Source organism: Falco biarmicus, chromosome 7, assembly GCF_023638135.1.
Source record: "Falco biarmicus isolate bFalBia1 chromosome 7, bFalBia1.pri, whole genome shotgun sequence".
In the NCBI taxonomy this organism is placed as follows: Eukaryota; Metazoa; Chordata; class Aves; order Falconiformes; family Falconidae; genus Falco; species Falco biarmicus.
Genome location: NC_079294.1, coordinates 50,797,250 through 50,813,060, shown reverse-complemented (window position 1 = coordinate 50,813,060; position 15,811 = coordinate 50,797,250). Strand labels below are relative to the sequence as shown.

Below are 15,811 nucleotides of genomic sequence, written 5' to 3'. Positions count from 1 at the left end.
GGAGAGCAAACTCCTTCCTCTCCCAGTCATTTCCTCCTCTACTAAAGGGCAAAGACAAACCTCCTAGCAATGAAGTTCGGTGGATAGAAAGAACAGACTGTAGTGTGGCACTTAGACTGGCCACAAGTCTGCTTTGCCACAAAACCAGAAGGATGACTGGGGCTGGGTAAGCCCTTCAGCCTTCCACCTGAAGCTGGCAGAAAGCACCTATACTCTCCGCATTACCTGAAGAAAGTTAAGGATTCCCATAAGCAGTGGGATGAATGTGGAACTACCCCAGAAAGGCACAAGGAGAGGTAAGAAAAAAAGGCATACCTGAAATCTAACTCGTTTTCAAGGCTCCTTTCCTTCAGTGCTGTACTGGACTGTGGGAAAGTGCCTGCCGCTGTTTGGAGGTAGCTCTGAACTGTTCCCTAGAACCAGGCACCAACCAACCTTCTCCTGTGGGGAAGGTCAAGTCTTCCGATCAGCCCAGCTGCAAGAGGGGCAGCTGCTTCTACAGTACATGCAGGACTTGGAGGTTGCCCAGACCAAAGGGAGTAAGCACTGTTCTCTACCCCAGTGATCAGGGCTCTTAGCTGTGAAAAGGTGAGAACTCTGTTAGCCAAAAGCCACACAAGAACAATTTATGTATTTTAGGTTAAAACACATTGAAAGCACATACCATTGCAGGCTAAATGGCTTCAGCTTTCAAAGCAAAATAAGGTTACATCAATTGGTTCTGAGCACAGAGACCCAGGAAATCAGTTCTGCAATACAGGTATTAGCTAACTAGAAAGAAATTGCAGGAAGGAAACAAGCAGCTACTGCTCCAAAGAGCAGAAGCTGAAGGACAGATCTGGTTCAACCTCACTGCACGCAACTGAGACGTCTGCATGCAGAAAACACAGATCCCCCTCCTGTAAGCAGCATTACTCAGGTTCCTCTGACCGTGGTCCGAAAAAAATTGTATCTATCAACTACGGCAAAAGCCAAGGTACCTGTATGTCCACATGCATATCTATTCTTATCTCTCCATAGATAACACCAGGATACGCTCGACAAGAAAACTATGAATTGCCTCACATGCTCTAGAAAGCCCCAAGCTAGAGACCTAAATCATTTTATACAGCTTGCCCTGCTAACTGATCAGTTGCTTCATTTACCACAGTCCCATTTACAATGTAATTATAGTGATTTTGCATGATTAACTTTAAAAAAAAATACTATGTTCTCCTGTATAATATCCCTCTTCCAACATTACACATCAAATGGAACAGCTCAAAGAATTCTTTAGTCTTTAAGACAAAAGATGAATCATAAATCAATTCAGGCCACTATTTGCATAATGGCACATCCCTGGGCTCCAGCCACAAGCCTGTTAAGTAGCAGGGTCTACTTCTGCACCCTGGGATGACGGACCATTGTTGGTAAGTGATCTGCTCCCAGTAACGGGCTTTGGATCTACTCCAGTTACACATCTGCCTGCTTTATACCTTTCCAGGTGTTCCACAGACTCCTGTAGGATTACTTCCTGGCAGAATAACACCACGACCTGGAGTCTCTAACTCATTGATTCAGCTCGTAACAGTATAAATACAGGCACAGACACACAGTGTGCGGGCGACGCTGCTTATTTAAATATTGACTTCTGCTACCACTAGGTTACAGAGTGCTCCCGTGCCAGACTGAGAAAAGCCTTTCCTCTTGCTTTGACCCAGGTGCAGATGCAAGGAAATGGATGACAAGAGTAGTATTAAACATTCCCAACTTTTCACAATCACAGGCTTTGAGCCACGCAGATTTCAAAATCAGACTTCACTTGTTGCAGGCTTTTGAGGACTTGACTTTGTGTGCTGCAGCTTTTAAAGGCCCAGCAGGCACTGAGACAAAACTAAGGCTCAGCACTGAGACCAAAACTCCATCCTTACATTGTTTTCTGTTACTTGAATTGCGTGACTAGGACTAAACTCAATCTAGCATTTCCTGTAATTTTGTCAATGTAACGAGAGGCTCTAAGATAAACATTAGAAATGCTTTTCCATGTTTCAAAATCAATGAAATTCAAATTTAATACCAAATATATGTGTGTATAAATATATTTATATATATAAAACACCTATCACCATATTGATAAACATTCTTTGGAACCACTTTTGACAGCAGAGGTAAGAACAGGAGTCAGTCTGTTAGTACCTCAGCACTTCTGTTTCCAACCAATTTAAAAAAAAAACAACAAAAAACCACAAAAACACTGCTGCCAGCGTGCCTGGCTGGTGTTTAATACTGCTACTCCATCAGGGTTGGAGGGAGACCTGTTGTGAATGGCAACAGTTTATTTACTGTTACATTACATTACAATGTATTTTAGGTAGAATAGAAAGATTTAAAAGGCAGCTGAATTATTTTCAAATTTTTTTACTAAATAATTATTACATTAAGACGATTTACGCACACTACTACAGGGTACCTCACACCATTTTTAACAATGTGTCGTATGTAACCCATGAGGCTCATCCTTGGGGGGGGAAAGTATTTGAGGAACTACTGATGCAACAATTTTTCTTACCCGATTTTGTTGAGCCCACCTTAAAAAGGCCTGTGACTGAGAACAGTTCTGAGTAGGATAGGAAAACATCGCTCCTCTGAGACTGATGGTCACATGTTGTGGAAAACTGACGGAAGAAGCTAACACTCAAGGATGGCCTCTTCACCTAACTTCTTAAAACTAACAGCAAACCACACCAACAACGACACTGCAAGGAGAAACCTGGGAAACTAAGCTCTGGCAGGCGGAGGGGCAGGTAGAGTCAGAGGTCCATGCTATCAGGCCTCTGAATAAGCCAACAGTGCCATGTTTCTGATGTGGGGTATGCTGCGCACAGGGCGCAGCCACAGGCTTCCCGTGCAAACACCACCTCCAGACACACAGCCATGCCAGCCGTGCCTTCCCCTCTTGTCATGCTGCCAAGGCCCGCTCCCCACCCCACCAGGGCTCCCTGAGGCTTCTCCTCAAACCCCTCTTCCCTCAGCAAAGTCGCTCAGTCTGATGCGGCCCACGATCCATCAGCAAACGGCATGCTCCCAGCTCCTCACAGCCTCTGCCTCGCCATCCCGCTCCTGCCCTGGGCCTGGCAGCACACCTGCCCGACCCCAGCGGACACAGCTCTGGCCAGTCCCAGGGGCACTCAGCTCCCCTACCCCAGCCGCATGCGGCCCACTCGCCACTCGGCTCCCGGGCCCGCCAGTACATCGTGCCTGCCCACTGCTGCTTGTAACTCCTCGCACTGGAACACCTGTGCTGAGAGTAACATGCCTCCTGCACGATGAAGTCAATAAAGTTTGACATTTACGTGACAGACAGAGAGGACATTGACATACAAAGCATGAAGAACGTCAACCAACTCAGAGCGCGACCACATGGAAAAGTGAGAAAAGGTGACACCTCCGAGCCCTCCTCAGGCCTCAACAGCACGCTGTTACACGCGTACCTCTTGCTCCCCACCACACACAGCCTCCCTGGCCTCCCTACCGACGTGGACAGGAATGATGCCACTTAGTAAAAGAGAAAAAGGGGCCACAGGCACAATGCAGGGAGCCGGCCCGGAGCAGGGTTGAGGGTCACGCTCGCCTCACCCGCTGGGCCACAGGGCTGTGGTCCCAGCACCACCATCCTGAGGGGAAGCCACCCATGCTGGTGCCGCCAGCCTTCCCTCCCACTTCGGCCTGCAACTAACGCCAAACCTGCTGCCCTCGCCGGCCAGCGGGCTAGCTGGCACGAAGCTCCTCCATGGTCCCATGCCGCACGGCTCCTCCTGAAACAGCCCTTTTGACCTGCTGCCTCCGGGAGCCCCCCGAGCCCCCCACCCCAGCAGCCAGCGCCTGCAGCGGGTGGAGCGCCACGCGGGGTGACACCGAGGTGGGGGTGGGGGGCGGCAGCTCCGGAGCTCCGCGCCCCGCCCGGCACGCGCCCGGCACGCAGGCGGCCCCTCACGGCAGCACCGCCATTTTCTCGCCAGCGGCCGAGACCCGCGGCGGCGGCGGCCCTGAGGCCCCTCCCCACCCCCCCCGGGCCGCGGTTCCCGGCAGGGCACTGCCCCCGCCGCAGCCGCCCACCCCTGAGGGAGGGGAGCGGGCCGCAGCCCTGCTGCCGCTGCTGGGGCCGCCCGCGTACCTGCCGCCGCCGCTCCCGCCTCCGCCCCGGCCCGCGCGGCCGCCAGGGGAGCGGCAGCCACAGCCGCAGCGCCCCCTGCCCACGTGCCCGGCGGCACCTCAGCGGCCCCGCCCTGCCCCGGCCCCGCCCTCGCCCCACACCATCCCACAGCCCCACACCACACCACCACCCCCCGCACCGCACCGCACCGCACCGCTGCCCCCCACACTTCCCCACCCCATCCCACAGCTCCGCACAGCACCACTGCACCCCGCACTGCCCCGTCCCACCACCCACTGCCCCCCGCACCGCACCGCACGTTCCCGCCGCCCTCCGCCCTGCCGCACCCCACAGCCCTGCACCACACCACCGCCCCCCACACCTCCCTGCCCCAGCCCACAGCCCCGCACCACCCTACAGCTCCCCACACCGCACTGCCCCGTCCCAGTGCCCTCCGCACCACACCGCACCATCCCACAGCCCAACCCCGGCCCAACCCATTCCACCGCACCGCACCATCCCGCCACCCTCCGCACTGCCCCATCCCACAGCCCCGCACCCGCCCGGGAGGGCCCCACTTCCTTTGCCCAGCCCGACCACCAGCCAGCGGGGCAAGGAGGGAGGAAAGGAAGAGAAGGGCACTCGTGCTGCTTTGCGAAATTTTATTAGTGAATCAGGGTAATACATGTTATCTTCGACCGTCTGTACTGCTTCTGAGCACGTAAAAATCAGCATTTCACTTAATAAAAATAGAGCCAAACAGATTTAAGGACTTTGCCACAAAAATAACAATAAAAACAGTCTGGTTTTAATAAAAACACTTTTTTTCCAGACTTACCGCTTATCTCCAGGTTCCTTGCTGCTCATAAACAATACCCAGAAAATAGATTTTTCTCCCAGAAAGTAAATTCTGTAACATACGCTGTTTTATTGAAGCGCACTACAGCTCCCCCCCTCCACAAAGGGAACCCCAGGGCTGCCCCCCAAAGCCTGCAGCGATGCAGCGCAGTGCGGCCCCCCCAGGCGGTGCCCCCCATGCCACACAGGCAGCCCCGCTAGCGGGACCCCTGCTCTGCGGGACCGCCGGGGCAGTAAATGCAGAGGCCACCGGCCTCAGGAAGCCATGGAACACTCCCCGACACTCCGCAGCACTCCCCAACATGCTGGTAACGCTCCCCAACACACCACAGAATTCCCCAACACACCGCAGTGCTCCCCAACGCACCGGTAACACTCCCCAACACACCACAGCACTTCCCAACACACCCGCAGCGCTCCCCAACATGCTGCAATGCTCCCCAACGCGCCAGTAACACTCCCCAACACACCGCAGTGCTCCCCGGTGTGCTGGCAGCACTCCCCAACATGCCAGCAACTCTCCCCAATGCGCTGGCACCACTCCCCAACACACTGCAGCGCTCCCCAACATGCCGGTAACGCTCCCCAGCGTGCCTGTAACGCTCCCCAACGTGCCGGTAACGCTCCCCAACTGCCGCAGTGCTGCCCCTGAGGACAGGAGGCTGGACCCACACAGTGCGCCCCAGCCCGGGAACAGCATGGCTTGGCCCCAGTGCTGAGCGTCATGCTCCATGTGGCAGCCATGCCAGGCTGCCACGCCAGGCCACCACACCGGGCTGCTGGGGAGCCACGCCGGGTCACCAGGTACCCACAGACAACGGCAAGCCCTGCTGCTCTGCCGGTGGCTCAGCAGCGCTGCTGTCCCTAGCTGACTAGGGCAAGTGGATGGCCGAAGATGGCCCGCCACCAGCGGTCCGTAACGTCCTGGTTAAAGCACCAACCCACACCTTTTATCAATGCAGAAGCAATCAGCCGGAGCTCAGGGCCCCGCACTGCCCTGCTGCTGCCTCCCAGCTGGCCCAGAGGCCGCCGGGGCCCCGCACAGGCCGATCCCCGCCACCTGCACAGGCCGGGCCCCACACAGGCCAGGCCCCGCCACTCACACAGGCCTATCCCCGCACCGGCCGGGCCCCAGCACAGGCCACCCCCAGCACAGGCCAGCCCCGGCACAGACCAGCCCCAGCACAGGCCAGGCCCTGCACTGGTTGCCCCCCTCCCCAGGCTGCCTCCCCCCCCAGCAGGTGCTCAGCCCAGGGCTCCAGGCACCACCCCACCACTTTGGCATGTCTGGAAGCCAGGGTCCCTGAGACCCCAGCAATGCCGGCAGCCACGCTGGCCCCCAGCTTGCCTGGTGTTCCACAGCCTGGGGAATGCACCAGCGGCAGCGCGTGGGGCAGGGGACGCAGGAAGCAAAGTTCAGTAGGTCAGCTGGGCAGCTTTTTAGCCAAATATATATATATATTTAGTGTTCTATTTATGAAAGATTCCTTCCCAATACAGAAATAGCAGGTTTTTCCATTACTGCTCTCTCTTAATATATACATTACTATGGTGCTTTTGAGGAATCTGCCTCAACAATTACACAGAAAGCTCAGAAACAGACCTTTTAATCGGTTGTGAAGAGAAGCCCATGCCCTGCTCCTTATCCTGCAGCCAGGCCCATGTCACAGGCTGTGGCAGCCCAAGACATGAAATGAAAGGAAATTAAATTCCTAACATCAAAATGCAGTGACATATTTGCAAAACATTCATTTTCCTGCTTCCACAATTACTATACCTGCATTCACTTTCCCTTCCTTCAACCTTCCAAGCCCGAGCTCGCCTCCACTCCCTGTGCATCCCTCCCATCCCTCTCTGCTGCCTCCCGCACCCCATACGCTGCCTTCCCCCACCCCACACGCCGCCTTCGCTTTGTATCTCTTCCCTCAAACTCTACGTTCTGCCTCTCTCCTCCAGTGCTTCTCATACATCTTCTTTTCTTAGAAATACTTTCTCCTCAGCCACATTTTAGTCTCTGCTTAAGCAAAGATATAAAACTACAAATAAAAGTAGCGCATTTTTACTTCTTTCTTAGAAACTGGAAGCCAGGCAAAATTAACCCGATACTGGTTTTCAACACCAGTTCACACTTTCAGCTCTAAAACCTCAGCCTAGAAGTGACAACCATAAAGCCAAATGAAACCAGTTTCCTTGTCAGTCTGTAGTTCTTTCTAGTAGGCTTGCTTTCCGATGTTTTCATTTATTAAATGGCAAAATAAATAAGAACGCCTAACAACTAATATATTTGATTAAAAAAAAAGCCTTAGTCTATGCGCAGGTTTTGATACCAAATGAACAATACTGGCTTAGAAACTAATGAAGTTAAAATGATGCAGCTTCCTGGCACGTCACACCACTATCGACGTGCTTACTTCCTCCGTGTTGGATACAGTCCCCTGAGTAACACACAGATGTTTGTGGTGTGGGTTACATGTAAACAGCACCTACACAAACAGCTTTTAATGAATTTCCAATTTGCTGACAATAAATTAAAACAATGACAAAGTCTAATAAAAACAATTTCTTCATATACCTTGGGTTTTTAAGTGCCCTGTTCTGATGAAGCATCCTGCCATCATTCTGTAAAAGTATTGCGTTTGGGTGCGTGTAAGTCATTATGCAATTTTTTCTCTTTTTCATTCAAAAATTGCCCTGGCCTCTCTCATCCTCCCAGTCGCCAGAATCAGTTGCACTCAAACTGGCAGTGGCAGTTGTGTTAGTCTTCAGCCAGAGACGATGGCCAGAGCACAGTTCTTACTGCAGAACAGGACTGTTCACTGCTACGTTCATGGAATCAAGGTTGCGGTATGTAACGGCACTGCGATTTTCTCTTCAATGACAGCAGTAACAGAGTACTGCACACAGCTAACAAAACCTGTCAGATGTCTGCCATCACGTATTTATGTTATTAACAAATATAAAAATGGTATAGAACATTTTCCTTAAGACTCAATAACAATTTCCCTGACTGAAATAATAATGCGCGCAGTCTTAATCATTGTGTGGAATGTGAATTACTCTGCAGTAAAAGAGTATCAGTAGAAACCCTACATCCTGAGCGCGGTTGATATCACAAAGAGACTGAAGCACCACTGAAATGCCCAACATACAAAAGCACTCTTTTCGGTGCTTGTGCTGCAGCATTTCCCTGGGAACCTGGATCCCTCATTTTCCAAAATGCTCAGTAGGCATTTCATAACATCATCCAGCTGTTGGCGTAGTCTTGAGGAGTGAGAAGCATCATACCAAGGACTCCGAAAAGAAGGCAACGTCTGCTGTCAGGGCTGCTTTTTTCAGCAATGATGAAAGTTCCTCTATCTCCTGCCCGTGGAATTCTCATTACATTATGATATGCTGCTTCTCCTCTGATAAGTGGCTTTTCTTTGTGGAAGATCCTCACTGTCACTTTCGCAGTTTCTCTGAAATAGAAAGGCCACAATGCTTCAGTCACATAAATGAGGTACCACGCTCCTACACCTGATGTTCTAATATTATTAGTGTATCAGCCATTGAGAAAAGTAGAGCTAATGGAAATGTCACACCGAGTTTCACTCCAGGAGGTCACATGCGCTGCAGGGGTCCATCCCCCCACCCCACCACACAGCTGGGCACAAGAGCAGCCGTGTGGACTCTCTCTGCAGCTGCTCCTTTCTCCGTCAGACAGCACGGTCACTGCTACACTATCCAAACATAATCTGCTGCCTCCATGCAGCTCCTTTACAGAAGAAATGCAGCTAGCACCTGAAGGGTTTGTTACAGAATCACCAGCTCTCCTTGCCCAACATTTCTGTCACAGTGACACAACTTACAGCAGCATTAAAGACACACCAGGGATGCCACTGTCCCGTCTGGTCTCCCACTCAAAACCATTGCCATCCCACTGGGCTGCGTACCCACATAAGGACCACAGAAATAACTGCACAGTAGAACTCGTCCTTCTCTTCTTCCCATCTGAGAAACATACTTACCAAACTTTCATCTTGCATGAGGACCTTTTTCACCAGCGAACGAGAGAAGTGGTTGCACAATGAGACAATGCGGTAAGAAAGCTACAGAGAGAGGGGAGAATGAGAACTGGACCACATGTACGCAGTGCTGACCTACCCAAACACATTTCATTTATCCACCACGCATTACAATTTTACATTCAAGCTCCGTCTTGCCCTCTGATCGCATCAGGCTTGGGAAGCCTTACATGAGGAGGATTAAAGGCTCACTGTCATACCTTCCATCGTCTTCTAGCATATTGCCTTTTGAAGTTTTCCATGTTAACAACAGATGCTTGCCGAACCAAAGCCTGTCGCTTGTCCACTGGCTGGAAGATAAGAGAGCAATTTTATTGCCTGGCTCCCTTTGGTGCATAAAATACTACGACTCTGTGTGGTCTGGAGCTGGCTGCAAAGAATGCTGGCTGGGGAAGCTGTGGATTTGTACAGGAAAAAGCAGAAGAATCATTCAGAAGAATTCCCCCCCTGTACCTGGACAGGACCCTTTAGCTCAAACAAAATCCTAAAACCAGTGTAAAGTGGCGCGGACTTTGCTCCAACCTCCACTTTTCCCTTCTTATTCATAATGATCCACGCACAAAAAAACAAACAAGAAGTCTGGCAACTGCTTTCTAGCTGAAGGGCAGGACGAAGGACAGCCAAACAAAAGCAGGATGTAACTAAGGGGATGCTGGAGGGTGCTAAGGCAATGCTTTCATTTTGTAAAGCTGCTAAGGTGCTTCTCAGTGCACAACAGCTCCATCTCCATTTTCTCTGGATTGACCTCCTATCAGCTGGCCTTTATCCATGTCCCTCTTTCTCCCAGGCATTGGGAGAGCAACAAAAAGGTTCCACGCTGGCTTGGCAGAAAGGAGACGGAACTGTTGCCAGCGCATCAGTGGCACTGTGGCATGCAGCATGCTGCACAGGGGGCTTGCACATTCCTGTTAGAAATCACGACAGAATAAGACTAAACCCAGCATCATCACACTGTTAGGTCCTGGGCTACCTTCCACATTTTGAGATCAAAGTTTTCACATTTTGCCCTTTACAAGGATATTGTAAAAGCAAAGATATGTTCAGGGCCCTTTCCCGATTTCCAGCATGTGGCTCTTCATTTTGTTCTAGCGCATCTTTTTTGAATTGTGGTTTTACAGGTTCTTCTTTCACCAGGCTGATTTAAACATCACAGGCAAGTTTGAGGCAGTCACTTCAGATCTGAAGGTGGAGAACATGTGAATTCATGTGAATGTGAAACATGGAATAACTTCGGAGAGCACTAGCAACACTCTACAACTCAAATATTAAGGTGGTACCAGAGAGCAGCCCTTTTCCTGTGTCTCACAAAGCTGGTCGGTAGAACCCTCTCTGCTCACCAGAACCTCAAGAAGGTTCTCAGTACCCGGCCACTGCCAGCAATCTTCTGCAATTAGTCTGAGCATGACAGACCCCAAGCAAAATTAGAAGGTGGCCCAAGAAAAGTAAATCCATGACCAGCTTTGGTCAACATTGGACTCACCACAGATCACAGAACGGCTGTTTGGAAGGGGTATCTAGAGACCATCTAGTCCAACCCCCTGCTCAGGGAAGGTCAGCTACTGCAGCTTGCCCAGGACCATGTCACACTTGGGTTTCAAAGGATGGGGAATCTGCAGCCCCTCTTGGCAACATGTTCCAGGTGTTTGATTGAACTTTTAGTAAACAAGTTTTTTAGCTTTTTTTAAGGCTTAAATGGGATTTCTTTACTTCAATTTATGCCTGTTGCCTCTTGTCCGGTCACTGGACAGGTACCACCAAGTACAGCCTGGCTCTGTTTTCTTTACTCCATTCCAGCATGTATTTATACAGATTGAGAAGATCCCCCCTCAAGCCTTCTCTTTTTGGCACTAAACAATCCCAGCTCTCCTGGTTTCTCCCCCTTTGATAGACACTCCAATCCCTTAACCATTTTCACAGCATTCCATCAAACTCACCCCAGTATGTTTTGCTGGCATCACTATTACAAAAACAGCTGTCATTTAGTATTAGTGATGAGGATAGATGCTAGAGCATATCCAAAAAACCTGAGGCTTTGTCCTCTAACCGCACCCAGAGTGTGAGAGCACAAGGCATTGATATCCTGGAAATAAATGTATGAGGAAAAGATCACAATACCAACGGAAAAACAGGAAGAAAAAAATCTAGATATCAGAATTCAGACACCTGCCTAAAATTTTTGGATGCCAATCTGGTGTTAAGGAACAGATGATCCAGAAACCCTGACACAGTCCTTCTGAAAACATAGCGCCTTTGAACTCCAAAACCACACCAAAATCTGCATGGACCGGAAAACTGTATTCGACAGGCTGAGGGGGGGGTGGGGGGCAGGGCAGGGAATTCAAAACCAGATCTGGCAAAAGTGAAAAGGGAAAGGCCAGGAATCAACCCTCCAAAGATTATGGAGTCTATGCAGTGACAGCCATTCCAGCAGTTCTGATCTGCCTATGTAGGAGGTGGATAACCCAGAAATATTTTTACTGAGCTGGACTGGAATCCAACTGCCAAGCCACCAAGCTAGACACCTGAAGAAGCAAGAGTAACAACAGAGGATGGAAGACACATCAGTGATGTTTCAAATATTTTTTTTTTCCCAGCAAAATAATTGATAATGTTTATGAGACAACAAATTCACTTTTCTCATCAAATGGTATAGGTGTAGCTTTTGTGCAGGTATCTCAACAGCAATTCAAGGAGCCAAGCTTGCAGCTTGGCCTCCTTCTAATTTAGATGTGGGCACCATTTGCATACAACAGCAGTGGGACATTTCAGCATTAAATATCATCTCACACTGCAAACAGTTGGCGTGGTGCGACAAAACGCTGACTAGAAATCAATTGGAAGTGGAAAAAATTTCACTGGCTAAATGTCAGCTGTACAATCATAATGAAAAATTTGAGTGCCCTTTCAGCAGCAGAACCACCGCTGAATCAAAACAGCTCACTTTACAGAACCCCAGACTGTTAGTATCTGCCTCTGCATCTCTAGCAGCCTGCAAACCTGTGACTTTGTCACTCTCTCCGCCAGCAGCATATCCCCCCAAAGGCAGCGTGTCAGTGACCGCCTGAGCTCAGAGAGCACCAGTCCCAAGGGCTGAGGCACAGCAACGTTAACCTCACCCCAGCACGCTCAGGAACAGGGTGGCCTCATGTAACATTCCTTCTCATCCTGCCAGTACATTTATTCATAAAGAAAATCTCAGTGATCGGAGAATATGAGCTCACGGCTGAGGGAAGACAGACTCTCCTTCTTGAAAGTCTTTTCTGCAGATATTAACTCTCAATAGGCTTTAAGTTACTTTTTAAAAATTAAAAACACTATCCCTCATACAAAATCCAGTGTTCTGCTTCCCCTAGACAGCACCTTGTGGGTCTTGCAGCTCAAAGGAACCTGCAGGAGCAATGACTGAAGCGTTGCAAGAGAATAAAAAAATGGACATAAGTAGAATTTTCAACACTGTTTGTCACAGCAGAGCCCAATTCTCCACAACCATCGACAGCAGCTTCCTAGGGACATCTCCTGGCTACCTACACTACTTCAGAGCCTTTGAAACTTGTACATCTTTTACAACAAAGACGCAACGGAGAGCACATCCAGTTTCCATCTCCAGCCAGTACAACGACAGGAATAACAATACCCCTGTCGAGTAACTGTTTTCAGAACCCTGAATTTTCACCAGCCTCTGCACATCTTTATGACAGCACAGTAGCGGTGGGTCCGCTGTACTCTACACAGACTGGATGAGGGTACACTTTTATTGTTTTATCTCAAAGTAGGAAACATTACTCTTAATAACACGATGAACAACACCAGTTCAATTTAGTTAGGTCACTCACTTCACTGGAAAAGGAGGAGGGAGGCTGAGCAGTGAAAGGCATAGTCCAATATATTCAAAGATCCGCTCTAGATGGAGGCGAGCAGCGACACGGTGGCACTTGCTACCACCTCGCCGGCTCTGGTAGCAGCGGAGCAGGCACCCTCAGCCAACTCCTACAGCTCAGCAAAGGAGCTGTGAGCTACCGCAGAACCTCGGCTGGCAACTCTCTTCGGCACACAGAAGCGTGACATCTCTTTGTCTGTCACTAACCTCACCACCAGGGAACAACTGTGCACTGCATAAATATTTATTGTGTCCAAAAAAGAGATGGGTACATCTGTGCGTATTAAAACAGTATAGTCAAATTACTTCTTTGAAATACAAGACTGCAGGGCATGATTCAAATTTGGGACAACTCGTCTTTTACTTTCTAAAACTTAAGAAAAAATCTTCACACCGAGAACACTAGCCTCAAATCCCACACCACAGATTAAATTAGTTGTAGCTTTGTCATCCTCTTTAATGTAGGAAGCAAAGGAGAGGTCTACGTTATCACTCACCACTCACAAATTAACATTTGCACTGTAAAATTACATACATGCTTATTTGATCAGTTCATTAAAGCTCCCAACTGTCTTTTGAATAGGGTTTCTTTGGTACAGGAAACTTAGCTGTTGATTAATCCGTTAGTTTGAAATTCAGCTAACATCTTGATGGTAAAAGATTTCACCCTGCATAACAGGCCTAAAAATTAATCGTCACTTTTCTTCATCGGCAGCCATTTCACAGAGAATTTTCACAACACTAGCTAAATGTTACATTACTGCACCATTTACTTTGTTTTACAGGACAGATTTAACTTTTGCAAATACTTCTCTCCTATGGCTTACAGAACTGCCTGCAGCAGGTCTACATGACTGTTTCCTTCATCCCACCAAAGATTTTCCACAAGACATTTATTAGTTTCCAGGCATCCAGCTTCTAGTAAGGACAGAGTGACCTACCCTTTATTCCAAGTTAATTACTTAGCAATCTTCAGGAATTGTACTACATGAAGAAGTATGATATAGGCAACGCAAAGGGCTGCAGGGTTAGATGTGTCCACACCACTGTGATAATCTAGTTCCTGCAAGTTCAGACACCAAACATGAGGGAAAAAAGCCTTCAGCACTACAAATCACCAGGAGCTTAGGGTTTGGTCAGAATCTCGTGCAATACATCAGAATTTCAATTTTCATTGTAGGTGATGTTTTTGTGTAGAATGTATGCACCAAAAGCTTTTAAAAATGATGTGCACTGAAACAGGCAGCAAACTCTGCACCTAACCTGATCTACATCACTGATTTGATTCTGCTATATCAAGATTCAACCCTGCAAGGAATTCTTCACAGCGAGATCTATTTAACAGCTCCATTAGTGATTCATTAATATCTTTGTTGAAAACAGAGTCAAAGTTCCCATTCACATAGGCTTCATTTTGCAGCTGAAAACTACTCATTAAGTCCTGTATCCACTTGAGTTCCTCAGAAAGTTCCTGACTGAGAGATTCATACTGACTCTGCAGATCAGCATATTTCCTGGTTATGCCCGTAAGACCAGCACCTACAGTCTTGATATCATCCTGTAGGTGTCTTTTCAGGGATTCAATTTTACGGTATTCATACTTCAGCTGAGACAGCTTGTGCCTCACGCTTTCATTCTCTTCTTTATACCAGGCTTCTTTCTCATTATAAATGGAAACCAGAGCATCGATGTCCTCCTGCAGGGAATCGTGGGTTGCAGCCAAAGTGCTGAAACCCCGTTCCGTAAGTGAAATGTCTTCTACTACCCGGGCAAAGCGCTCGAAGTTGATGTAGGTGTTATTGGGAGGCATACTCGAGTGGCACTTTATGGTGTACTCTCTCAGGCGTTTTGTCTTCAGCTGTGTGTTCTCAGCCTTCTTGTTTTCTTGGACTTTTGTTTCTTCTTTCAGCTGGTGAGTCGTCAGACAGAGGAACCAGTATTACTGAATGTTTACAAGACAGTGCAGTAATGCAAAAACTCTACACAAAGGATGCAGCCTGAACTTCCACGATGCTGGAAGATTCTTTGCTCTCACAGATATTCCTTCATGCATGTGATTAAAAGAAAAAAAAAAACCAAAACCCAACCACACACACAAACCCAAAAATGAATGCAACAAGTGATGTGCATTCATTCCGATGTGGTAAGAGTAAATAACAAGGCCGCAATATATTTTCATATTAATTTTTAGCAGTTAACAGTACTAAAGCTATCAATATTTGTAAGAGGAAAAACAACAACCCTGGAAACACTCCAGTTAATGTTTTGTGCAATGCAAAGCAAAAACTGAATTTCAAACATCCTCATCAGTCATGCTGGGATTAGCTAAATGCATTTTCAATAAGAGACTTATCCACAAAAGCAAGCAATGTTTGTGATGAAAAAACACATACAGACACACAAATGTAAGCAAACCAGCACACCTGGTACAGCAGTTACATCTTGAGAGAAATTACATTTTCCACATTGGCTATAGTCAACTCTCAACTCAAAGAAAACACTAAACCCAACAGGCAGTACATATCCATGCAAACAGAGAAGAAGGATGGAAAAACGCAAAGCCCAGACTACTGTGGGATACTGCAATGTGCATAAATACCAAAGCTTTGTCACCCTCGTTTTGACAGTTTTAACAATTAAAGAAGTCATTTGCCAAAATGCAAGGATTTAGTCAGACCCAACCAGATTCTTCCCGGTGCATCTCTGAGACACCCAGGGTTCTCTATGTACTTGGAGGGCACTTTTCCATTTAACACACCAATAAGAGTGAGAATATCATCTCTGCTTTGCTCATGGTAAAAGATCTGTCTTCTTTATTTGGTCTTACCGTGATCCACGGATGAGACAGAGCTTCCTGAATTGTAAGCCGTTTCCTAAAAA

The 15,811-nt window shown here is 48.4% G+C and overlaps 1 protein-coding gene across 10 annotated transcripts in view; it reads right to left on the bottom strand.

Annotated features, from left to right (window-relative positions):
- Positions 1–4,780: 4,780 nt before the first annotated feature.
- DAPK2 (death associated protein kinase 2) overlaps positions 4,781–15,811 on the bottom strand; it is a 56,944-nt gene continuing 45,913 nt past the window's right edge. For 9 of the 10 annotated variants that reach the window (XM_056345630.1, XM_056345626.1, XM_056345631.1 and 6 more), the window contains 2 exons: positions 15,759–15,804; positions 13,155–14,840 (listed from right to left, as the gene is read on the bottom strand). In XM_056345630.1, coding sequence (XP_056201605.1) covers positions 14,205–14,840; positions 15,759–15,804 — 682 coding nt within the window. In that variant the 3' untranslated portion in view covers positions 13,155–14,204. Of the gene's footprint in view, positions 5,427–5,612; positions 8,449–8,997; positions 9,079–9,254; positions 9,345–13,154; positions 14,841–15,758; positions 15,805–15,811 lie in introns of those variants that run through there. The other variant, XR_008822945.1, reaches the window with a different exon arrangement.